The sequence below is a fragment of the Halichoerus grypus genome, chromosome 8, assembly GCF_964656455.1.
Source record: "Halichoerus grypus chromosome 8, mHalGry1.hap1.1, whole genome shotgun sequence".
Lineage (NCBI taxonomy): Eukaryota > Metazoa > Chordata > Mammalia > Carnivora > Phocidae > Halichoerus > Halichoerus grypus.
The window spans coordinates 4,137,447-4,163,582 of record NC_135719.1 but is presented as its reverse complement, the minus strand read 5'-3'; the positions used below and the strand labels follow the sequence as shown (position 1 = coordinate 4,163,582).

At 47.5% G+C, this 26,136-nt stretch overlaps 1 protein-coding gene across 3 annotated transcripts in view; it reads right to left on the bottom strand.

The window, feature by feature from the left end:
* HOMER2 (homer scaffold protein 2) overlaps window positions 1-26,136 on the bottom strand; it is a 96,668-nt gene that overhangs the window by 37,780 nt on the left and 32,752 nt on the right. For all 3 annotated transcript variants that reach the window (XM_078078827.1, XM_078078826.1, XM_078078828.1), the window contains one exon: window positions 10,697-10,853. In XM_078078827.1, the coding sequence (XP_077934953.1) occupies window positions 10,697-10,853 (157 nt within the window). The remainder of the gene's footprint in view (window positions 1-10,696; window positions 10,854-26,136) is intronic.

Here is a 26,136-nt window from a genome sequence, read left to right as displayed (position 1 = left end):
ATTGTGTGGGTTCTGCTCTCAGCCGCCAGAAGGACCGCTGCGTGCTGGAATGTATATAATTTACTCCAAAGCGGAAGTGCTGACTCTGGGAAAGTTCGAAGAGATGCAATTTACTACGTGTCTCAGGTGACATTTTCTGCTGTGGGAAGAATGCAACCTCACACAGGTTGCTATTTATAGCAAGAAGCAAAACTGTACTGCGAGGCACCAATCTGGCTCGTTAGTATGACTTCCAGTGGGTGGCTCCGATCAGCTGCAGACATTCCTCAGAACCCCCAGCGCCCACTCCGAGCAAAGATCCCAGACCCCTAACCCACTGCCCAGCTCAGTCCTCCCCTTCTGTCACCCAGGCACAAGTGTGTCAGTGGGGAGGTGTCAGAACACCCAGCCTGTGATTTAGTTCCTGATACTCCCCCCAACCTTATTCTCTTGTCTCATAAGAGAAGAGTCCAGAATTCAGCCACCCCAGTGCCTTCCTCACCCCCACCTCCACGGGCTCCTCCTACCCACACACCTGCACTGGCACTCACTACCACAGACCAAGGGCAGACAGAAGGTCTGTTCACTCTTAGAACACAAATTTCCGCTCCTCCAGGAACTCTTCATCAGAATATTGCAGAGGGGGAGCACAATGTCCCCTCACTGCCTACTGACGGGCCCGCTCTGCTGTAGGATTGCTTTGACTCTGGTCCAGCACGGTTACCCTCCCTCTTTCATCAGCATAAAGGGGTCTGGGCATTTACTGAACACAGCCTACAGCATCCCCCAAGCTGGGGGTCAAGCCCACCCCCCTCACCGTGCTGCTCTTGCAATCCCTCAGGCTGGTTCCCTGCACCATGAAACACCTTGGCTGTCTCCTGACAGCTTACCAAAGGCTCTGGGGCTTCTAGAACTTTCTAGATTCAGAACAGAGGAAGAGAGGGGAAGGAAAGCCATCATGCACGTCTCCGTTACCCATTATGTGGCCACGGCTCACCAGAGGTAGCTGGTCTAAGCCATCTCCAGGCCACACTGGCGAGCCCATGTATGTAATCACAGAGACAACGGGCCAGTTATCGTGCCAGGACATCTGGTGCACTGACCTTCTCAAAAGCAGCAAGACTGACAGCGGGAGCAATCAAGCTGTCAAACATGAGCAAGCCCAGAGCCTCCTGCCTTCATTTCCCACCAACATGGGAACCTCATCCTGTGCTGACCAGTCTCCTGGGCAGACGGAGCTTCCAAGGATATGCTCCTTCTGGGTATGTTTCTCCCAGGCGTCCAGATCCTTTCTGGCTACCTGCTCTTGTACCTGGAACCCACCTAATGCTTCTGTTTCTCTTGAGACTCTTTCATTCTCCCCTGCCTGCATGAGGGAGCGAAAGAAGGCGGACCCCCGTGAAAAGCTCTTCTGTCTGCTCAGGGGAGTGCCTGGTGCAGCTGTGCGGGAGGGACATCCTGGGGTGCAGGGAGGACATGGCTCCCGAGGGAGGCTCAGCTCAGCTCTGGGCTGATGAACGGAGCCCTCTCTTGTGAGCCTGGAGAGAATGAGGTAGGGTGAGTCACTGCCATTAGCATTCTATACTCACCAAACTCACGGTCGGTCTGATGACACCAAGGCTGGGGCAAGGGCATGGGACAACGGGAGCTCTCAGAGATTGGTAAAGTCACTCTGAAAAACAATGTGGCTTTCTCTGATAAAGTTAGAGATGCACATTCCCTACCACCCAGCAATGCCACCACTAAGTACACACGTAAGAGAAATCTTTGCAGAGGTGTATCAGGAGAAATAAACCAGAATGTTCTCAGCGGCGGTGTTTGCAAAAACAAATGTTCCCCACCAGCGGAATGGGTAAACTGGTATATTCATACAACGAAATACTATCCCACAGCGAAAACGGACCAAGGCTGCAGCCACCAACATGCACGAATCACAAAAACAGTGTTGGCAGGTGGTCGAAGGTACAAACGTCCTGCTGTAAGATGGATAAGTATTAGGGATGGAATGTACAACATGAGGACCACAGCTAACACCGACGTGTGCTAGACGGGACAGTTGTCCAGGGCAGACCCTAAGAATGCTCACCACAAGGAGAAACTCTTCCTTTTTGTTGTAGCTCTATGAAATGATGGATGGTGGCTGCACCCACTGAGGAACCCATTTCACAATATATGAAAATCAAACCGTCATGCCATACGCCTTAAGCTTAGTGATGTAGATCAATGATTTCTCAAAAAAAACTGGGGGAAAAAAACACCAACATTAAGCAAAAAAATTAAAAAGGAAATCACAAAAGGAGATACACAGTATGGGTCACAGGTGGGATTGTATTTATATAAAGGTCAAAAACAGGCAAAACTAAATAATATATTATTTAGGGCAAGAGTCAACAAACTCCAGCCCACAGGCCAAAGCCAGCCTGTGTTCTATTTTTGTAAATAAAGTTTTATTGGCACACAGCCACACCCATTCATTTCCATATTGGTCTACGGCTGTTTTCTTGCCACGAGAGAAAAGCTGAATAGCTAGACAGAGACTGTGCAGTTCACTGAAAAAAATTACTCTAAGGCCCTTTAGAGAAAAATGTTGCCAACCTCTGGTTTAAGGATACACACAGGCAGCAAAACCGTAAAGAAAATGAAAGGACCACTTAATACAAATTTCAAGAGAGTGGGACCCTCTTGAGAGGCATATAATTGGGGACAGGCCCATAAACGGACTTCGGAAGGAGTCGTAAAGGTCTGACGCTCCATGGGGCAGGCAGGTAGAGGAGCGTGCTCTTTATTATCAGGCATTAAACGGTCAGATAGACAGTAGTAAGTATGACAAAGTTGTCAGGGAGGCCAATCTTCACGGTTGAGCAGAGTTTCTGAAAAGAGGAGGTGGGGAGCCCTGCACTCAGGCCACTGGGGAATTGTGTTCGGGACAAAGGAGGTTCCAGGAGTGGTGGGTGTCTCCAGCGGAAGGGGACAGAGGAACAAGAGGAGAGGCCTGGGCAGAAGGCAGCACCAAGGAAGAGCAGGGGAAGGAGTTCAGGAGGCAGTGGGGATGATCCAGAGGGAACAAGACTAATGGGGTCCTGGGTGATGAGAAGGAGGGTGCTCTGTGGGCGGCAAATCCCACAGAATGAGTCAGCATGGTGGGGGAGGGGTGATGGCGAGTCTGGGGGGAAGGTGAAGCCCAGAAGGATGCTGCATGCAAACATCCTGGGGAACAGGCGTCAGTGGGAGCTCCTGTCTCCTATACACACCCCTGCCTCTTTTGTCAGTGATCTCGGGAACTTGCACAGAGGAAAAGAAAAAGACCCCCTAGTCGAAGCCCCAGCTCCCACGGGCCGCTGGGACCAAGTTCTCAGAAAATGCGCGTGTGTCAGCAAGAGCTTCGTGGGAGAAGTCAGAGCCCGGCCCCTCCAGGCTCCAGCCCCGGCTCTGGACTCAGAGGAAGCCGCTCGGCACAAGATGGGAGACATCCCTGCATTCCTCTCCAAGGAAAGTCGTTCCCAAACCGGGGGGATGCAAGGGGGAAAACCCTAAAATTTTCTACAAGACGCTGGGACTGAGGGACAGACATGCTGCCTGCTTCCAGAGTAGCGATTCACGGGTGCTTTTTTTCTTCTTTTCTTTTACACCACAATCAGGGAAGAAAAGAAACCAACATCCACTGAAAACCTACTGTGTGCGAGACCCTTCCATATGTTGGCTCCCTTAACAGAAGGTGCTCTGCTTGATCCGAAAGAGGAAACTCTAAGGACGAGGGGGAGGAGGGGGCCTGGCTGTGCTCTTGAAAGCAACTGCACGTTCCCAGAAGAAAATACCGAGTCAGGGTTTCAGACGCTTCCATCCTGCCAACGGTCCCGATTCGGCGGCTAAGTATGTGCAGAATGGATGACCTCGGAGGGCTCTTCCCACAGAGGTTTCTGTGATCCTATAAATAACAGACGCAAGGGCAGCAGAGCCATCCAGAGCCCCGGGGAGAAACACCTGCTCTGGGGGAGGGACGACCGCAGGCGAGGCGCTCTCACCCGAGGAGGGCCGCGCTGAGCTCGCCCTGCAGATGCCAACAGCGCAAGGCAACCCAGGGCCCCGGCGGCTCAGTTAACAAAGGCTCTGGGAAGGCAGGGTGCCTTCACGGTGGGGTTGGCTGTTCTGCCCAAAAACTCGCCACAGATCATCCGGCTGCTGGGGATGGCACGGCTCACGCCGCTGCTCTGGGAAGCTGGGCGCTGCGAGGCGGCCTCGCGTGGCTCCCACCTGGCCACGCACGGGTGACGTTCTGAGGGTTGGGTCCTGGGTCCCTCTTGGCGTGGACTCGACCCGTGCCCAGCGTCCTGGGGCCACGGCACAGCTGCCCAGGGCTGGGGAGGGCGTGCCCGGGTCTGGCCTGGTCACCCAGTGCCCATGCCTTCCCCTTCTGCGATGCGGCCCAGTCTGGCGTGGGGCTGCGATTCCAGCGATGAGCCGGGCCTGGGCCCCAGTCCTCAGACAGTGCAGGGCCCTGGCGCCTCATGCGCAGAAACGGATCCACATAACCCCCCCGAGTCGGAGCGATGCTGCGACGATGCCCCACGGGACTCCCGCCCAGCCGCGCCTTTAGCAGCAGGTGGGACGGACACCGAAGTCTTTTCCCGGAGAAGAAGAAAACGCCTCGTGTTTCAAGAAGAATGAAGAACAGGTCTGCGTACAGGTTTCTCCTCTGACGAACAGCACCGACTGCTCTTAGGGGAAGGCCAGGCCTGCATCCTTCCGCAAGCAGAGCGTGACAGATGCTTGGATGGGGCCTGGGAACTTGCTGTGCCCTGGAGTGGGGCGACAGCTGCCGGGGCTGCTGGCTCGCCTCCTGCCTGGATGGGGAGCCCGTGCGCTGCGGGCGGCCTGCGGCTGACTCAGCGGCTGAGGCTGCTGTGGTCGCTGCTCCCGGTGACCTCCAAGACCCCTGCACACCCGCAGCTTATGACTGAAGCACATCCCCTTCTTCATGTGGGAGGGGCAGCTGGCTGAGGGGCACTGAGAAGAGGCTCACGGCTGAAAGGGGAACCCTCCTACACTGTTGGTGGGAATGCAAGCTGGGGCAGCCACTCTGGAGAACAGTGTGGAGGTTCCTCAAAAAGTTGAAAATAGGGCAACCCTACGACCCAGCAATTGCACTACTGGGTATTTACCCCAAAGACACAGATGTAGTGATCTGAAGGGGTACGTGCACCCCAATGTTTATAGCAGCAATGTCCACAATAGCCAAACTGTGGAAAGAGCCAAGATATCCATTGACAGATGAATGGATAAAGAAGGTGTGGTGTATATATATACACTGGAATATTATGCAGCCATCAAAAAATGAAAACTTGCCATTTGCAACAATGTGGATGGAACCAGAGGGTATTATGCTAAGCGAGATAAGTCAATCAGAGAAAGACAAGTATCATATGATCTCACTGATATGAGGAATTTGAGAAACAAGACAGAGGACCATAGGGGAAGGGAGGGAAAAATGAAACAAGATGAAACCAGACAGGGAGACAAACCGTAAGAGACTCTTAATCTCAGGAAACAAACTGAGGGTTGCTGGAGTGGGGGGTGGGGTGGGAGGGATGGGGGGGCTGTGTGATGGACATTGGGGAGGGTAAATATTATAGTGAGTGCTGTGAATTGTGCAAGACTGATGAATCACAGACCTGTACCCCGAGACAAATAATACATTATATGTTTAAAAAAAAAAAAGAAGATAGCAGGAAGGGAAAAATGAAGGGGGGGAAATCGGAGGGGGAGACGAACCATGAGAGACGATGGACTCTGAGAAACAAACTGAGGGTTCTAGAGGGGAGGGGGGTGGGAGGATGGGTTAGCCTGGTGATGGGTATTGAGGAGGGCACGTTCTGCATGGAGCACTGGGTGTTATACGCAAACAATGAATCGTGGAACACTACATCAAAAACTAATGATGTATGGTGACTAACATAATAAAATTAAATTAAAAAAAAAGAAAAATAAGAATGAAGAATAAGTATTTCTTGAGACAACTGCTAACTCCATTTTAAAGATGAGCTTTCATCTGATTAATTATATAAGAAAACGGGAAGACAATAGACTCACTTAACTCGAATTTTGTTTAAATACTTGGACTGGCATAAGATTTAATGAGGCCCCTTTTTGAGGTGTATTTAAAATTATAATTTTTGTTAAAAGAACATTTGTTGAGGTCCAATAAATCTGTTGCATACGAAAAAAAAAAAAAAAAAAGAAGAGGCTCAAGGCCATGGACTTGATTTGGCCAGGCCAGTGCAGAGAGGCAGGACCCAGGCCCGAGACCCGCCCAAGGTCAGAGGTCCAAGTCCTGTGCCAAGACAGCTCCACAGGCTAAAGACATCTGACCATCGGCCACCTCGGTTCGGATCAACATTTGGGATCGAAGGCCTAGGACAAAGCGGTGACCGCCATCTGGTGTTCTGTGCTCTGGTTCTCCCGGCAGGAAACTTGCCCACCCACCCCTGCCCTGAGCGTCAGTCACAGTACTTCAGTGACGAAGGTCCCGACATCCCCACCGTGCTGGACCTCCTACCCCCTCACAGACACCTCCTTTTGCAGAACTAGGCCCTGTCACAGCCCCTGGACCACAGCAGTGAGGTGGGAACCCTGGCTGGGCTCCAGGAATGCCAGCAGGGGTGGACAAGATCCTCGGGCTCCATCTCTGAATTCCAGGGGCTCCCATGGCGAGGTTCCCGCTCTGTAAGTAAGTGACTCTATAACCCGACAGGTCCCCCACACCGACCCTGAATTGGCTCTGTTCTGCAGCTCCGGGGTCACCCCTGCCTACACACGCATCCATCTGATTTCTCTTAGCTGGCTCATTTGGCTCGCACCCCAACACACTGTCACAGCCTTCAGAAACTGCAGAGCTGGACGATACAGCAGCTGACACTTCAACACATTACTAAAAGCCCAGCTAACAGGACCAAAGCACTTTCTCGAAGAAAATCATTTTATCTATATTTAAGCCCAATATATCCTTGGATAACTCAACTGACGGAAGTGCAAACCCAGCTCAAGGACAGCAGATGAAGTGACAGCATCTAAAGATAAAAGAAAGCAGGTCAGCTTGATGCACCACCCCTATCAGAACATCCTGGCAAGAGGCAAGGCGGTTCCAGCTCAGAAGCACAGAGAAGGGAAGAGGTAATTCAACTGTGGTATCACCATGTCTCCCAGAAGATAATAATAATAATGATGATGATGATGATGATGATGATGATGATGATGGCCACCTTGCAGATATTCACTCATCAAACCCGAGCTGCCTACCTACTAGGCGCCAGGCACTCTCACACTTGCTCCGCACTCACCAGAACCCTGCCACGTCTCATCCTGCTTGCTTAGAGGAGAAAACCAGCCCCTGCCTCTCTTTAGACGTATTTGCCAGACCAGCTCTTGCTACCTGAACACGGAAGAAGATCACACTGCTTGTGTGATGTCAGGTCAGGACAGCTCCTCTACCAGCCGGAGGCAGCCGGCTCCAACCCAAGCGCCAGCAAGCTGCTGTCCTAGGGACCGGCCACAGGAACTGGCCTGCCAGGCCTCACCGGCAGTGTGAATTTGCCCAGGTGACTGCCTATCCTTGACCTCAACTGTGAAATGAGGACTTCTGGGCTCCCTTCCTGCGTAGGAGGAAGGGTTGTGGCAACTGAAAGCAAGAGACAGAGGATCGAGGGGCCCAGCCAACTTTATCTGCAGTTTTCGCTATGCTGAGAGAACACGGCCGAAAGGGGGGATTTTGTTTTAAGACAAGGAGCCTCGTCAAGAGATCAGGAGGCACCAGTAGCCTCTCGGAGCTTCCCCAGAGGACACTGCAAGGGACGCTTCTCTGTGCCTTCTGCTCTGTGGCTTGAGAGAAGCAAGAAGCCTCCAACCAGGCCCCATTCTACTGCCCAACGCCCCACTCCCCTGCTTCTGACCGCCTAGGGATGCTGGCCTACAGGCAGGAGCGGGGGAGCCGGTCAGAAAGTAACTAAAAGCTTTGAGCAAATGAAAAAGTGCTCAACATCCCTCATCAGCAAAATGCAAATTGAAACCACAATGAGGCAGCGCACCTCACACCTGTCAGAACGGCTACTACTAAAAAGACAAGAGGGGCGCCTGGGTGGCTCAGTCCGTTAAGCACCTGACTCTTAGTTTCGGCTCAGGTCATGATCTCAGGGTCGTGGGATGGAGCCCCATGTTGGGCTCCGTGCTCAGTGGGGAGTCTGCTTGGGATTCTCCTCCTCTGCCCCCACCCCCACCCCGCTCATGCACTTGCTCTAATAAATAAATCTTAAAAAAAAAAAAAAAAAAAGATGGTAAATAACAGGTGTTGGCGAGGATATGGAGAAAAGGGGACCCTTGTGCACTGCTGGTGGGAAGGTAAATTGGTGCAGCTACTGTGGAAAACAGTATGGAGTTTCCTCAAAAAATTAAAACTAGAACTACCCTATGATCCGGTAATCCACTACTAGGTCTTTACCCAAAGAAAACAAAAACACTAATTCAAAAAGAGACGCACTCCTATGTTTATTGAGCATCATTTACAGTAGCCAAAGTATGTATGTATGGGAAGCAACCCAAGTGCGCATCCACCCACAGATGAATGGATAAAGAGCGTGTGCATAAATGCACAATGGAATATCACTCAGGCATAAAGAAGAATGAGATCTCACCATCTGCGACAACATGGATGGACCTAGAGGGTATTATCTAAGTAAAACAAGTCAGACCAAGGCAAATACCATATGATTTCACTCATATGTGGAATCTGAAAGACAAACGAACAAAAAACAGAGAACAAACTGATGGTTGTCAGAGGGGAGGCAGGTGGGAGGGATGGCTGAAATATATAAGGGCCATTAGGAGGTACAAACTTACAGTTATAAGATAAATAAATAAGTCATGGGGATGAAAAGTACAGCATAGGGAATATAGTCAATAATATTGTAAAAATGTTTGGTGACAGATGGTGACTACACTTACGATGAGCACTGGGTGAGGTAGAGAATTGCTGAATACACTGTGCACCTGAAGCTAATATAACACTGCATGTTAATTATACGTCATTTAAAAAAAAAAGACTTTCAGGACAAGTTATGGTCTTAAAACAAAACATTAGGCATAAATGTGAGGTACTTCAAAAGCAGGCTCACTGACCAGCTAAAAAGGGAATGAATTTGTGTTTTTCCTTTTCTTTTTTAAGCCCAAATTGATAGGGAATGAAAATGGGGAGGTGGTTTGGGGGGCAAATAGGGGAATTCAGCTTCAGATACCCTGAAGTTCATTTTCTTTTTTTATAAGTGACTTGGTTTATTTATCTAATTATTTTAAGTAAACTACCTCCAAAATGGGGCTTGAACTCACGATCCCAAGATTAGGAGTCACACACTCCACCAACTGAGCGGCCAGGCGCCCCAGATACACTGAATTTCAGGTGACGGCAGATAATGTAAATTGTAAAACTGTCCAGCTGGATGAACACCAATTAAAGACAGAAAATAAATCATACAGCATCAAATCTACTTTCTCTTTTTTTGTTGTTAACTTGGTGATCCTTCTGTTGATATCCCTTCTTTATTCTGCCCCCAGAGCAACGTGACAAAAATATCAAGGAAGGGGCGCCTGGGTGGCTCAGTTGTTAAGCGTCTGCCTTCGGCTCAGGTCATGATCCCAGGGTCCTGGGATCGAGCCCCGCATCGGGCTCCCTGCTCCGCAGGAGGCCTGCTTCTCCCTCTCCCACTCCCCGTGCTTGTGTTCCCTCTCTCGCTATTTCTCTCTCTGTCAAATAAATAAATAAAATCTTTAAAAAAAAAAATATCAAGGAAGACAGCAGAATAATACAAGTACTTGGGAAAAAATGTATTTCAACAAATTCTCCAAAATCTCTTAATCAAATTTGATTTCCAGGAATGATAACATCAAAACCAGACTAGATATAATACCCAGTGCTGGGAAGAGTGTAATACGCCGGCATTCTCACGCACGCTGGATAAACGGACTCTTCAGGGAGCAACTTGGTCACATCCATCACATGCCATGAATAAACAGTTACTATCTTGGCCTACAGTGTTCCTTCCAGGATCGATCCTAAGGAAATACCCAAAAAAAAGCAATAGGTATGTGATGAATGAATGGGAGTATTTGTTGTATAAAGATGCTCATTACCTAGAAGAGGAAAAAACTGGAAGCCACTGACGAATGCAACCATGAGGGGAGAGATTAAGAACATTATAGGCCCTCGTGGAACAGTTACACGGGCATTAAAATACTAGTTACGAAGACAACGTGGTAACAGGGAAATCTTTTTTTTTCCCATTTGCCGTAATTTTAAATGAAAAAAAAAAAAAAGGGTGTGTGATCATACCAACCAACGTCATGATTATAAGAGTAACATTTGTGTTAAAGCGGCAGGATTTGGGTACATCCTTCCCCCTCCACTTTGAAACCTATCGTACTGATTTTTTTTCGAAGATTTTATTTGAGAGAGAGAGTGAGCGGGAGGGAGAGGGCGAGAGAATCTGAAGCAGACTCTGCACCGAGCGCAGAGCCCGACGCGGGGCTCGATCCCAGGACCCTGAGATCATGACCTGAGCCGAAACCAAGAGTCAGACGCTTAACGGACTGAGCCACCCGGGCGCCCCTGTGTCATACGGCTCAGGGATGAGAAGGCGGTGACTGGGAATGTTAACCTCAGCCTCTGGGGTGGTACCTTGGCTCCATCCACGCTGATGATGCGATAGCTATTCCTGGTGACATCGTAGAAGTAGGAAACGGTGACTGCCTGCTTGCTCGCAGGCACCCAGTTCTTCTTGGTGCTGGGGTCGATCTGGAAGACGTGCGCCCGCGTAGTGAAGATGGGCTGTTCTCTGCGGGAGGAGAGAAGGGTGCATGAGCCGACAGAACAGGACTTCATGTATCATTTATGACTTCTCGCCCCACCCCCTGCTGTCCCCAAAGATCTTAATAGCTTATTGGGAGAGATACATATGCATGAGGACAATTAAAATAAGAAAAAGGGGAAGAAGAGACTCCAGCACAGGAGTTACGGACACTCAATCCACCCGGGCTACGGGCAACTGGCCTAATGAGCGATTTGCTCTAAATGCTGCCCTTTGTCCAGTGTCCTCGCAACCTGTCGAGCATCTTGGTCCTGTTCTGACATCCTGCTGGCATTCTCGGGATTTTGCGATGCATTTATTTTGGAGGATTCTGCCACAATTTTAGGATTTTGCAATCCATTTGCAACTTCATAATTATATGTCTAGTAAGTACTTCTCAAATTCGCAGCATTTTACCAAGGACGCGTTCATTTGTCACTGACTGAGCCTTAAAGTTTTATGTTTCCAACTTATAAACCTTTTGAGGTTTAGGAGTTTAATTCGGGAAATCCATCTCTTCTAGCTATTCTTGCCTCTGTATGGTTGTTGCTCTTTTGCTCTGCACGCCTGTAAATTTCTTAATGTGATTGTGAACCAAATGGGCACACTATCCAGGTTTCTTCTGGAAAGCGGAGAATTATTTCGATCTTGACAATAAGCATCAAGAAATAAGGCAGATGGATGAAAAACTGAAACGGATTATAGTGTGTTTCACACTCTAAGGTATCTGCCTCACAAAGGAACATAAAATGAAACACAAAGTTGTTACAAAATAGACTTAATTTTAAAGAAAGGGTCTTCAGGCAAACTGGCTCAAAAATCCATCAACTGTTCCAAATACGATAACATGGTGGGGGGGAAGCCCCCAGGATGTAAAAGTGGCCCCATCGTTCACGAAATGCTACAGATTTAATAAGCATTTATTAGAGATAAAAACAAAACCAAAAGGGAACTCAGACAAATTAAAAGTTTTAAAATCCTTACGATGTCAAAAGGGGTGACATAAAAGAAGAGGACACCCATGTGGACAGAAAAAAAAAAAATCAAAGGGAGAAAGTGAATTTTAAGTGTTCTGGTCTCTAGATGGAGTGGTTTTAGGCAAAGCAGTCTTTGAACCCGTTCTGCCTAGAGAAGGCTCATTACTGGAAAGAAAACTCTTTCTTAGGAGAGAAACTTCTTCCTAGAAAAGCAATTTACTATTTGAGCCTCATGCAAAGAATACTGAGTATGGCAATGAATATTGGCATCAAGCATCAATTGTGGCTGCAGACAAGTGCAGAAACCCTTTCACGACTACTCTTCCAGGAGACGAAAAGCCAAGGGCATGCTATTCACGCTAACTCAATGAAGCAGGTTCAAGAGGCCAGCCTTCCAGAAGAACCAACAGAAGCATTCCTTGCCCCCGCTCCCCCGCCCCAAAACTTCCCTCCTAGGTCCCAGAACAGGACAAGGGCCTCTGGGGATGTGGATTACTAGGACGTTTGACCGTGATTAGGTTCACCCACCCGCCCGATCCTAAACTGACACCCTTCCAGCCACAGGGTGACAGGGTGTAGAAACAAAAGGAACATTCTCACTGCGATTTCCAGCATCTGCTGTCACCGGGGGCCAGCCTGTGGGGGAGCGTATGTGCATGTGACTGCAAGCTCTCCTAATCAAATCCACGTGGGGACGTCTGGCATCTGGATCCCCCAGCTGTGCTACCCCGAGCCCAGGCACCACAGTTTGCTAATCATCTAAGTACAGCACCATAAAGGGAAACACTTGCTCACATGGAAGCCTCCTGCTGATGCAAGAGAAGGCACTGATTGAAAGGACAGTAACTACAGAAAAGATTTTGAGAGAAATTCTGCAATGTATACAAATATCGAATCATGCTGTGTACCTAAAACTAACATGATGTTACATGCCAATTATACCTCGATAAAAAAAAATAATAATTGCATTGTGCTGAAGTCTCTCTGCCTCTCTCCTACAGAGCACTAACAGGTGGGGCCCACGGGTCAGGCAGGAGCCCTCGCTGGGGAAGGGGCCTGGCTTTCACACCTGCCCTCATGTCCTCCATACTGAGCAAGAGGGATTGGGCCCGGGGTTTAGCGCCCTTAGACCAGTGTTTCCTAAACCTCTGATGGAAATTAGCTGGGGCACTTCATAAAAATACAAGTTTCTGGGCCCCAACCTACTCAGCCCACCTAGGAATTTGGCTCTCCACGGAGGGGCCTGGGGACCTCCGTTTTTAACAAAAGCTCCAGGTGATTTTGATCCTCAAAGAAGCTGGGGAGATACCCCCATGAGACATTATCAGATGATCTAGAAAAAAGATGGAAGAAGTGAGCCTTTAGCCAGCATCTCTCCTCCAGGAAGACACAGCTAACTCTGAATGACTCCAGAACTTCCTCCCACAGCCTGAAGGGGACTACGGTGAAACCAAGAACAGGATTTTGGGGTGCAAAGAGTGGGGAGGCGAAGTGCTCTGGGTAGAGACTGGGGGCGGGAAGCCTGCGTGGCCAAGCGCAGACTTCAAGCACTCTGTGTCCCTGAGCCTTGCAGGAGAGAGGAAGTGAGGGAAGCGGAGGGACCAGAGATAGGGCAGGAAGGACAGGGAGACGAGAGATGGTAGAGCTTCCTGACCAGGGATAAGCAAAGGCCAAGAGTCATCTGCGTGGCATGACTCAGGTCAAGGTGAACATAGAGGCATGAGGATGCTCCATCTCCAAATCTGCCTGCTCGGCTCTGGGGATGGAAGCTACATGGATCACCCTGGGGACCCCAGCCTGAATGCAAGGATGTCCTTAGAGCACCGTGGGCCCAGCTGGCCACACCTTCAGGGGCTGCAGCCCGAGTCGCCAGGGTCAGGCCCCGTTACCCCTTCTGAGGACGAGTACCAAGGGAGACCAAAGACCTGCATTCCTCAGTCCTGGGCAAGCCAGGGCCAGTCTGATTGCAGCTTTGTGCCCAGGAAACTGCTCACAATACTGAGATTTCCACATGAATAACCACATCTGAGGCCAGTGGGGAGTTCTAATTAATTCTTCTAAAATTAAAAAATCTAATGGTATTTAAAGAAAAGGGGGGGGAAAGGATAAAAAAAGGGCAGTAGTTAATATTTACTGACTACTTACCATCTGCCAGGTTTTACACATGACCTCTCCTTTAGGATCAGAAAGATCCTTTGGGGGAGGTGTACAGGCAGGGAAATGGGGGCTCAGAGAGGCCAAGGACCTGCCTTGGGTTACATAGCAAGTGGCAGATCCGGGATGTGAAAGCAGTTCCAAGTGACATGGTCACCCTCCCTCTTAATCATTATGCTACACTCTCTTTCTGAAATAATAGCTGTAAGAGGCAGCTTTTGATGTTGTTCCCAATGACCCCCACCTCCTGGTAATTATGCCCTTTGCATGCAATCCTCTCCCCTTGAGCATGGTGGTGGTGGTGGAGGGACCTGTGACTTGCTTTAACCAAAAGAACACGGCAAAGGTGATGGGATGTCATTGTACAAGTAAGTTACACAGGATTGTAACGTCTGTCTTGCTAGCAGATTCTCTGGCCTCTCTTGATGGCTTTGATGAGGCATGTTGCCATGCTGGGGAGACCCACACTTGCAGGAACTGAGAGTGGCCTCTAGCCAAGAGCCAGAGGGAAACTGAGGCCCTCCACCCAACACCCCCTGGGGAACTGAACTTCTCCCAACAACCACTTGGAAACTTGGGGGTCAGATCTCTCCACGGTTGAGACCTCAGATGAGATCCCAGCCCTCGTTGACACCTTAATGACGCCTCATAAGAGACCCAGAAGCAGAGGATCCAGCTAAGCCATGCCCAGACTCTTGATCCAGAGAAAGTGTTTTGTTTTAAGCTGTTAAGTTTGTGGCGATTTATTACCCAGCAAAAGAGAACTAATACCTTGACCTTCATAGAAAGTTTACTATATACCACAAATCCTTACATCGTGATGAACAAAATCAGAGAAGTCTATAAACCTCACACAAAATTCAGAAATGCAGACCCCAGCTCTGAGAGATCATCTTGCCTCACCTGAAAAAGCAAAAATGCTGGAACTAGGACACAGGAGTCAGTTCCTGTAAGTGTACAAATCAGTATAAATAGAAAAATTCAAGAGAAGCAGAACTTTCCAACCCAGGAGGCCGCCTTTCCCTCCCAGCAGGGAAAAGCTGAAGAGAGTGTGTATCAGAGAACAGAAACTACCTTCATACCCAATTTTATTCTCCTTTCTTTGGTGTTCGATGCTTAGGGAGTGTATTTCAAAAATATTCCCATTCCTTCTCCAGTGCTTTAAATAGAAAGCAGATGTTTCCGGATGGCAAAACGTTTCTTTAGGCAGACAATATAGCCTACTGTTCCCTCACATAGTCTTTTTAGAGCTGAATAAACACCAATTGCTGCTCATTGAACACATTTTGGAACCTGACAGTAATTGTCCCCAAGAATAATTAGACACTCTGTGCAACATATGTATGTTTGGAATATGAAACCCACTCAGCAGAGACACCACTCCTGCTCGGAACAATTTCTGGCTCTGTGTAAGAGAATTCTGCAAAGAACTAGCATGATAACTTTTTGCAAGGAAAAAAAGAAAAATGATGTTTTAATTTATCATAATCCTTCACTTGCAATGGCAATGCTCGGCTCCAGGCTTGTTCTGCTATGAATCTGTGAAACCTCACAATTCTTATTATTCCGACTTCTGTTTGACTTGAATGAAAACAAACCATCCAGACATTATTTTATGGCTATTTAAACAGTATTTCAGAGTCTCATAGGATGCCCTAACTAGTTTATCTACCTTGGGTCTTGAACCCCTCCAAACATCGATCACAACACAGCGCCAAGAGAAACGCTTGGCCCCAAGCTCGGCAGATGGTAAGGCAGGGTCCACCCATCGCAAAGACCTTCCCTGGCTCCGTCTCCCATCAAACGCACTCCAGGTGTGTTAGAATGTTCCACCAGCCCGGACCACCTGGCCCTGCTCCTCACCAGAGGGTGCCCTGCTGTTTTCCCGTCAGCACTTCCAAATCACCTGCATGTCCACATGCCCATGGGGCGTGCCCTGCCTTGAGCCTAAATATCCTCCCCCTTCGCTCGCTGGAAGACCTCCTGTTTGTCCTTCAAGTGTTGTCACAGCATCCTGAGATGTCTAATCTGCGCCCTCGAGGACACAGGCCCTGGATTGTCACAAGGACCAGCAATGTGGGCTCACCTGGCTCCGAGCCCTTGCTCTGGATGGTTAATAAGGCCCTCAGCTGGCAGGGTCAAATCTCCAAAGCCTAGGACACAGAGAGGGTAAAGAAGGAGATAACGGACAAAAGGTCCCTCTGGTACATTCTCCATGCAAAGAATCTAACTCATGGCTGTACTGGGGCTCTCCTTTCATACCAATCCCCATAATAAATATAACATAGTAAAGTTATTGTTGCTTGCAGATAACATGATTGCCCACCTACAAAGCCCAAGAGAATCAACTGAAAAAGTGAACATGAGTAATAAAATTCAGTAAGATGACTAGTTACAAAATTAACAAAAAATAAAATCAACAGCCTTCCTATGTACGCAAACAACCTCACAGGTGACATAATGGATTTTTAAAGATCCCATTGATAGCAGCAACCAAAAAGATACCATTTCTAGGAATCTATTGAAGAAGTGTGCAAGATCTGCATTAAAAACATTAAGAATGTCTAAAGAAAAAAAAGAATTTCTAAAGGCACAGAAAAGCAAGCTTTAATAAGACACATTCTGTTCTTAAATAGGAAAAGTCAATATAAAGATATCGAATACCCTTGGGGCGCCTGGGTGGCTCAGTCGGTTAAGCGCCTGCCTTTGGTTCAGGTCATGATCTCAGGGTCCTGGGATCGAGCCCCGCATCAGGCTCCCTCTCAGTGGGAAGTCTGCTCTCTCTCTCCCTCTCACTTTCTCTCTGTGTGCGCTCTCTCTTTCTTTCAAATAAATAAATACAATATTTAAAAAAAAAAGATGTCGAGTACCCCTAAATTAATACATACATTTGTCACAATATCAACAGGAATATCTTTAGAACTAGATAGGGCTATTCGTGTGGGAAACTCACCCTACGAAGATAGCCAAGAAAATTCTGAAAATGAAAGGCAATGAGATTCAGCCCTGTTAAATAATGAAATACTGAATTGTAGAGTTACAACACATGAAACAAGGAGATATTGAGCAAAGAAGTAAATTAATGGAACCGAACAACAGAGTTAGAAACAGAAGCCCGAGGCATTGAGCCCATGATGTAGGTGGTACTGCTCATCCACGGGGTGCAAAGGAGTCGCCCCACATACCACGTTACAACAAAGGGTTAGCAACTCTCCGGGGAAAGCCTGCACTTACTGGACCCTGGCCAGAAGTCTGTCTCCTCGCCTGGCCTGAGCGCTGCCAAGTGGGTCACGGCGGACCCATTCTATTAAAGTTATTTCTGCCTGCCCCCAAACTTCCCAGATTAACACAACCAATAAACGGGAGATCTCATGTAAGTCACATCTGTCACAAACCCTCCATGGACTGGGGATTCCCTTTTCGGGTCACATTTACATCAGAAAATGGAATGAGGCAAGTGACCCTGATGAATGCTGATGGGCTTAATGACACTGCCTTAGATCCCAGAAGGCTTGACAGTTTCTCAGGAGCTCTCTGCACACATTCTCTGTGGGTCCTCCTGTGATGTGGGGTTGACCAAGTTCTGGGAATGGGTCACAGGCTGCAGGGCTGCCCCAGAAGGACCATCAGATCCACTTCCTTGTGCTTTGGGAAAGGGTCAGGAGTCTCTAAGAGGGGTGGTGGTCCCCAGCAGTGGGTGGGGATCCTGACAGTGAGGAGGGGAAGACAGAGTTCCAGAAAAGCAAAGCTGATATGGAAGGCAAATACTTGCATGGGGTCAGGTGGGGGGCTCCTCTGAGGACGAAAGATAAGAAAACAGATTATGGGAGGAAAAGACAAAGGGCAGAATCAAGAGAGAAAATAAAACAAAACTCACCAGGGTGACAACTTAAAGGGACATGAGGGAAGCTTCTGGAGTACCAGTGATGCTCTAATATTTTCATCTGGGTGATGCTTACATGGTTGTGTTCACTTTGTGAAAACTCACTGAGCTGTACATGTATAATTTATGTATGCACTTATCTGTATGTGTTATAACTGAAAAAATTTCCTTTAAAAATATATCTTATGCAAAACCGACAAAAATGATGATACACCAGAAATAAATCTGGTTAAAGAACTGTTTAAAAAAAAAAAACCCACCTCTCTGAAAACTATAAAACACTGATGAAAGAAATTGAAATTATCACAAAGAAATGGAAAGACATTCCATGCTGATGGATTGGAAGAACAAATATTGTTAAAATGTCTATATTATCTAAAGCAATGTATACATTTAATGCAATCCCACCAGCATTTTTCACAGAGCTAGAACAAATAATCCTAAAATCTGTATGGAACCACAAAAGACTCTGAATAGCCAAAGCAATCTTGAAAAAGAAAAGCAAAGCTGGAGGCATCACGATTCCTGACTTCAAGCTCTATTACAAAGCTGTGATCATCAAGACAGTATGGTACTGCCACAAAAACAGATACATGGATCAGTGGACCAGAATAGAGAGCCCAGAAATGGACCCTCAACTCTATGGTCAACTAATCTTTGACAAGCAGGAAAGAATGTCCAATGGAAAAAAGACAGTCTCAAGGGGCACCTGAGTGGCTCAGTTGGTTAAGCGGCTGCCTTCAGCTCAGGTCATGATCCCGGGGTCCTGGGATCGAGCCCCGCACTGGGCTCCCTGCTCGGCGGAGAGCCTGCTTCTCCCTCTCCCTCTGTCTGCCGCTCTGCCTACTTGTGCTCTCTCTCTATCTCTGTTAAATAAATAAATAAAAATCTTAAAAAAAAAAAAAAAAAAAGAAAAAAGACAGTCTCTTCAACAAATAGTGTTGGGAAAACTGGACAACAACATGCAAAAGAATAAAACTGGGCCATTGTTCTCTTTTGCCACACACAAAAATAAACTGAAAATGGATTAAAGACCTAAATGTGAGACCTGAAACCATAAAAATCCTAGAAGGGAGCAGGCATTAACTTCTCTGACAGCAGCTGGAGCAACATTTCTCTAGATCTGTCTCCCGAGGCAAGGGAAACAAAAGCAAAAATAAACTATTGGGACGACATCAAAATACAAAGCTTCTGCACAGCAAAGGAAATATTCAACAAAACTAAAAGGCAACCTACTGAATGGGAGAAGATATTTGCCCATAGCATATCTGATAAAGGGTTAGTATCCAAACTCTATGAAGAACTTATAAAAACTCACTACCCCAAAAATGAATAATCCAATCAACAAATGGGCAGAAGACATGAACAGACATTTCTTCAAAGATGACATCCAGATGGCCAACAGACTCAACATCACTCATCATCAGGAAAATGTAAATCAAGTAACAATGAGATACCTCGCACCTGTCAGAATGGCTAAAATCAACAACACAAGAAACAAAAGGCGTTGGTGAGGATGTGGAGAAAGGGGAACCCTCTTACACTGTTGGTGGGAATGCAAACTGGTGCAGCCGCTCTGGAAAACAGTATGGAGGTTCCTCAAAAAATTAAAAATAGAACTACCCTATGACCCAGCAATCACTCTACTGGGTATTTACTCAAAGAACACAAAAACACTAATTCAAAGGGATACATGCACCCCCATGTTTATAGCAGCATTATTTACAACAGCCAAATTATGGAAACAGCCCAAGTGTCCACTGATTGATAAATGGATGAAGATGTGGTATATATACACAATGGAATATTACTCACTTGTAAAAAAAAAAAAAAAAAAAGAATGAAATCTTGCCATTTGCAATGACAAGAATGGAGCTAGACAGTATTATGCTAAGTGAAATAAGTCAGTCGGAGATAGACAAATACCATATGATTTCACTCATATATGGGAATTTAAGAAAACTAACAAAGAAAAAAAAAAGAGATGAACCAAGAAACAGACTCTTAACTCTAGAGAACACACGGCTGGTGACCAGAGGGGAGGCGGGCGGGGGATGGGGGAAACAGGTGATGGGGATGCAGGAGGGCATCTGTCCTGATGAGCACCGGGTGTTGTATGGAAGTGTTGAATCACTATATTGTACACCTGAAGCTAATATTACACTGTATGTGAACTGGAATTTAAAGAAAAACTTAAAAAAAAAGCCACCTCACCAGCAATATTGCAACGTCACCCCATCTTCATATGGCCCCGCTCCATCCCTGTCCAGAGCCTCTCTCCCTCCTCTACACACACATCCTCCTCCGCCCCCACCACTCTTCTGGGTTTGGCAGGTGAGGGCGACGTGCCTCTCCAGATGCAGCAGGTGTATTCGGAGACAAGCCAGCACCACGTGTGTGGCTATGGCAGAGGGGACAAGAGATGAGGCGGAGGGTGGGCCCACGCTGGATACCCATGGACCCTGAACGCCACACTAAGGAAATCAGTCTCTACCTTGGAAGCTACCATCTCCCAACTGGGCTCCATGGAAAGTTTAAGTCAAAGCTATTTTCTCTTTAAATACATTCCAAGAAACACATATGTAGGAAAAATGTTAAACGCATCCGCATAGTTGTTTTCTTCATCATGTGGTATCACCTTTAAGAAATGGCATTCTCGGGGCACCTGGGTGGCTCAGTCGGTTAAACATCTGACTTCAGCTCCGGTCATGATCTCGGGGTCCTGGGATCGAGCCCATGTCAGGCTCTGTGCTCGGTGGGGAGCCTGCTTCTCCCTCTTCCTCTGCCCCCTCCCTCTGCTTGTGCTCACTCTCTCTCTCTCTCAAATAAATAAATAAAATCTTAAAAAAAAAAGAAAAGAAAAACAAATGGTATTCTCTACCCAAGACTGCTGGAAGTCACCTGGGAGCTGTCTGGAGCCGCCCACCAGCGTGTGATCTCGACACGCAAACTGGCCATCACCTCGATGGGCACCTTCTGCTCACAGTTCATCTGTGGAAGGTATACGGTCTTAGGATTTTAACATTTATTCATGATTTTATTCCGTATGTGGCATATTGAGCATTTATGCCATCAAAACTCCTTCCATCCAAATCTATGGTGAAAAAAAAGGGAGTTTTAAACAAAAAAGCAGAGTTTTATGATTCATGCACCGTGAACACCAAGCCAAGAATCAGAATACATCCAAGGGATGGTTTCTAAAAAGCCAGGTGGCGGGCTGCCCAAGTCATAACGATTAATGAGTCCCGGGACAGCTAATTCAGGAGAACACAAAATATTGCTGGAGGAGCGGTTTGTGCTCTTCCTTTTGCCGTAACACATCTGTGCACAGGGTTTCATATTACACTGGAGTGAAAACAAAATATAGAGGATTGTATACCACACCTGAGATGAGAATATGACTTGGCAACATCTGCCCCGCAGACGCGATGTTCTTAAAGGACTGGAAAAATGATGCTCTCCATTTTAAATGCTGAGGGCTTTTGTATTCGTCTATAGTAAAAATGGGGAGAATGCACAGTGACTGCTAATGGGTTCCGGGTTTCTTGGAGGAGGGATCAAAATGTTCTAAAATTAGATTGTGTTGATGGTTGCACAAGTTCTGAATATTAAAAAAAAATCAATGAACTGCCTATTTTATAAAACTGAGTTGTACCGAGGGGCGCTGGGTGGCTCAGTCGTTAAGCGTCTGCCTTCGGCTCAGGCCACGATCCCAGGGTCCTGGGATCGAGCCCCGCATCGGGCTCCCTGCTAGGTGGGGAGTGTGCTACTCCCTCTCCCACTCCCCCTGCTTGTGTTCCCTCTCTCGCTGTGTCTCTTACTCTGTCAAATAAATAAATAAAAAATCTTTAAAAAAAAAAAAAACCAAAAACTGAGTCGTACCGTACCTGAGTTAAATCGCAATAAATGACTTCGGTGTTTGTTTTGCTTTGTTTTGTTCAAAGATCAAATGTGGATAAGAATAGGGAGAAAAAAGATGCAGTGGCTGGATTTTCAGGCTGGGGCAGTTGAGAGGAAGTCTGCATCGTGCTGAGCGTGCTTTGTCTACGGACCATCTAGCAGAGATGCTGGAAGGCAGACGGGATCCCTTTCTTGGGGTGACTTCCTTGGAGAGCCCACTGGGTCGATGACACCACTCAGAGAGCCCACAGGGAGCAAGGAGGAGACAGACAACCGAGCCAGGGAGGCGCCCAGCACAGGGCAGGAAGAGGAGCAAGGAACAGTCCTGAAACTCAAGAAAGTCCTCAGGGTCACTCAGGCTGAAAACCAGGTGGCTTCAGATCCTATTGGAAGGCTACCATGTTGCTCTACCTTTTCTGGGAAGGGAAAACAAAGTGACAGACAGCAGAACGATGGACTAACAAGATTTAACAGTCCTCCTTTGTCTCAGAGACATGAAGAAGTGGAGGGACTTCTTGAAGGGTCAGGGAGGAACGGGGTCAGGGCCCTGGAGTAGAGGAAGCTCGCCCTGCCTGTGTGACCTGGGAGAAGTCACCTCACTCTGAGTATCACCAGCCCAAGCGACTGTGTGCAGAATGCTTGTTATTAACAGCAACCTGTTAAAGGAATGTTATAATATGCTAATTATAGGCCGAGATGCCACTGCAGGGAAGACCATCCCTTTTCCACTTTAGACGCTCAACTCGCCCAGACGGAATCGAGCTGTCTCTCCTCTGATCATCAACTTAAACAAAAAAATCTTCAAAAAGAGTAACTGTGTGTGTTCATAATTAAAAAAATTTTTTTTTTCAAAGTTTAAAAGATTCAGTCGTCTGAGACTTGTTTTCTCCTTTACTCAGTTAGTACTAGTCGTGGCCAATTGGTTTCGTGGTTCGTTCTTCCCTTTTAGGTTCCTGGGCAGCCGCCGGTGGATTCTAGCACCAATTCGAGAAGCCAGCCCTCGTTAAGTGCATGGCTACCGCTCGGAATTTGGGTTTTGGAGGAGAAAAGCTGTTTTTGTTTCCCTAGGATTTACTCTTGTTCAAAATGAAAAATGTGCGGTGTGAAGAGTCTGGTAACTTGCCAAGTCAATTGCAAAAGGCGTAAGACACAAAACCAAAGAGGCAGACATACCTCCAAAGAGTGCCTGTGATGTTCTCATTTACGCTATCAACTGGTCTATTGGGCTATTTGATTTTTTATGTATTACAAAAAAACTTTATTTACAAAAGTAGGTGGTGATTATAGAGTTGCCAGATTTGGAACACACACACACACACACACACACACACACACACTATATGGGATTTCTGGCTAAACTTAAATTTCATATAAACCATGGATAGTTTTTACATTATTGAGTTATAATTCAGCTACCACAAACCCCCCCCTTGTGAAGTACACGATTCCGTGAGTTTTAGTTTATTCCCAGAACTGTGTAGCATCACCATTATCTAATCTCAGAGCATTTTCATCACCCCCCAAATCCCACACTCATGGTGCTCATTCCCACTTCCCCTCTGCCTGCCCAGGTAACCACTGATGGACGTTCTGTGTCCCTGGATCTGTCTGCTCTGGACACTTCACATAAATGCAATCATACAGCACGCCCCGTTCCGTGCCTGGCTGTTTTCACCGAGCACGGCATCGTCAAGGGTCATCCGTGTTGTGGTGTGTCTCAATATTTCACGGGGCTTTGTGGCTGAACATCAGTCCACTGTATGGATACACTACATTTTGTCTCTCTATCCATCAGGAGGTGGACATCTGTATGGTTTCCACATTTTGGCTATGATAAAGAATGCTGCTATGAATTATTTGTGTCCTACCTTTACATGGACATGTGTTTTCTTGGCTCTTGGGTACATACGTAGGAGTGGAATTGCTGGGTCATAGGGCAGCTCTGTTGAGGGGCTGCCAGGCTGATTTCCAAGAGGCTGCACCACTCTGCGTTCCCACCAGCCAGTTCTGGAGAGTTCTGACTTGGCCACATCCTCCCCAACACCTGTTATTTCCTTTCTGATTATAGCCATCCTTGTGGGTGTGACGTGGACGCTAACAGATACTTAGCACGCTCTAGAGGGATGCTCGTGGACCTAACTGAAGGGGACCCACACCCAAGTAGACAAAATGTGTGCCTCCTCTGAGTTTCCACTACCTTCCTTGGTAGCCGCTGCCGAAGGAAGGAACGAGACCGCTTATTTCAAAATCTTTTATTAACAGGAGAATTTTTTTTCATGCTTTTAGAAATACAGAAAACACGGAGAGGTGGGGTTTAGAGAGGGGCAAGAAAGGAATTCGGTAAACAGTGCAGCCAATGGTTTTTACGTGAGGCAACCTTGAAGACGCAAGCAAACCTGTAGACTATGGGTGGGCCACATTTCAAGGCTAGGATGATGTCCTTCTGGGTTCTGCCCTCCTCTGTTTGTCTAGAGTGACCTGGACAGTTACAGCTCTGCATCCCTGTGCCCTGGGGCGGCAGGGGGGGAGGCTTATAGAAGCCCCCAGTGCCCAGGGAGTGCCTCCACTTTTCTTACTTTGCCTCTAAGTTACTTTGACCATCCTGCAGAGGCTTGAACTGCAAGGAGAGGAGAGCTCCAGATCCTTCTAGAATCTCTTTGTGTAGCTGGAAACGCCCCGGCTGCTCCTGGCCGCTCCTGGCCAGTGGTGCCTGCCAGCAGGGGCCCCCCAGTCTGACCCGGTATGCCCCAGCCCAGAGCACACAGCCCTCCTGCCCCCAGATCTCAGCCACTGTCCTCACTGCTGGTATCTCATCCCAACAAGGAGCATGTGGGGCCACCTTCAGAGACTTGTACAGCCATGTCCACAGCAGCATGGGTCACAAGAGCCAGAAGGCTGACCCAGCCCAAGTGTCCACCCACAGACGAGTGGGTAGACATATAATGGAACAGTATTGAGACATAAAAGGGATGACATTTGGATACACGTTACAACACAGGGGAACCCTGAAAATATTATGCTAAGTGAGATAAGCCAGACACAAAAGGATAAAAACTGTATGATTCCACTTTCGTGAATCAAACAGTCAAATTCATAGAGGCAGAAAGTAGAAGGGTGATTATCCAGGGCTGGGGGGAGTGGGGAATGGGCTGGTACTGCTTAGTGGGGACAGAGTTTCTATTTGGGAAGACGAAGACGATCTGGAGGTGGATGGTGGTGACAGGTGCACAGCACTATGAAAGTTCTCGATGCCAGTGGATTGTGAATACATTTAGAAATCATTAAAATGGAGAACTTTATGTTGCGAATATTTTGCCCAACAGCAGAGTGGCTGGAGAACTTGAATGTCACTCAAAATCTCTTGCTTCAGAGAAAACAAAACAAACAACAACAAAAAAAAAAAAAGGAAAGAAAGGAAAGTGGGGGAAACCTATAGGTTCCAGAATTCCCACAAAACCTAGGCAATACTAGGGTTGCGGACGTTAAGGACAGGGCATTAAGAGAAAAGATAAGGACGGGCGCCTGGGTGGCTCAGATGGTTAAGCGTCTGCCTTCAGCTCAGGTCATGATCCCAGGGTCCTGGGATCAAGTCCCGCATCGGGCTCCCCGCTCAGCGGGGAGCCTGCCTCTCTCTCTCTCTCTCTCTCTTTCTGTCTCTTATGAATAAATAAATAAAATCTTTAAAAAAAAGAGAGGGAAAAGATAAGGTTACAAAATAGCATCATGCTATGTTCCCATTCTTATAACTACGTACACTGACACAGATACATACTTAACAAACATTTACTAGCAGCTACATGAGAGGGCTGAACTGGGCACTAAAAACACCCCAGGAAATAAGCCACAGCCACTTGCCCCAGGATCCGGGGAGCTCCCTCCCTGCACGTGTGTGTGCACAGGGGACCGAGTGTGGAATGGTGACCGTGCAGCCGGGCTTTTCTCTGGCAGGAGAGAGAACAGGCTTATCAAATGCGTGCAATGTGGAGTGCTATCTGGGCAAGGGAGAGGCCCCTGTCTCTTGCTTCCCAAGCTGAAGGTCAAATGCACAACCACATGGACCAAACAAGACAGGTGTGAGAGGGCCCCAACACCACAGCAGACAGAGGGAGAGGCCGGTGCTCTCAAGAACTTTCTATAGCTTGGTTCCTCTGGTTAACAATATGACACGGTTTACTTAGAAACTTGCAAGAGGTAAATCTTACAGTCAGTGTGCTTAGCACGCACACGTGCACACACACGTGCACACACACACACAAATAATGATGATGAAGAGGGCAGGAAGAAGCTTTTAGGGAGAATGGAAATGTTTATGGCATAGATTGTGGTGACGGATTCATGGGTGTGTACATATCTCCAA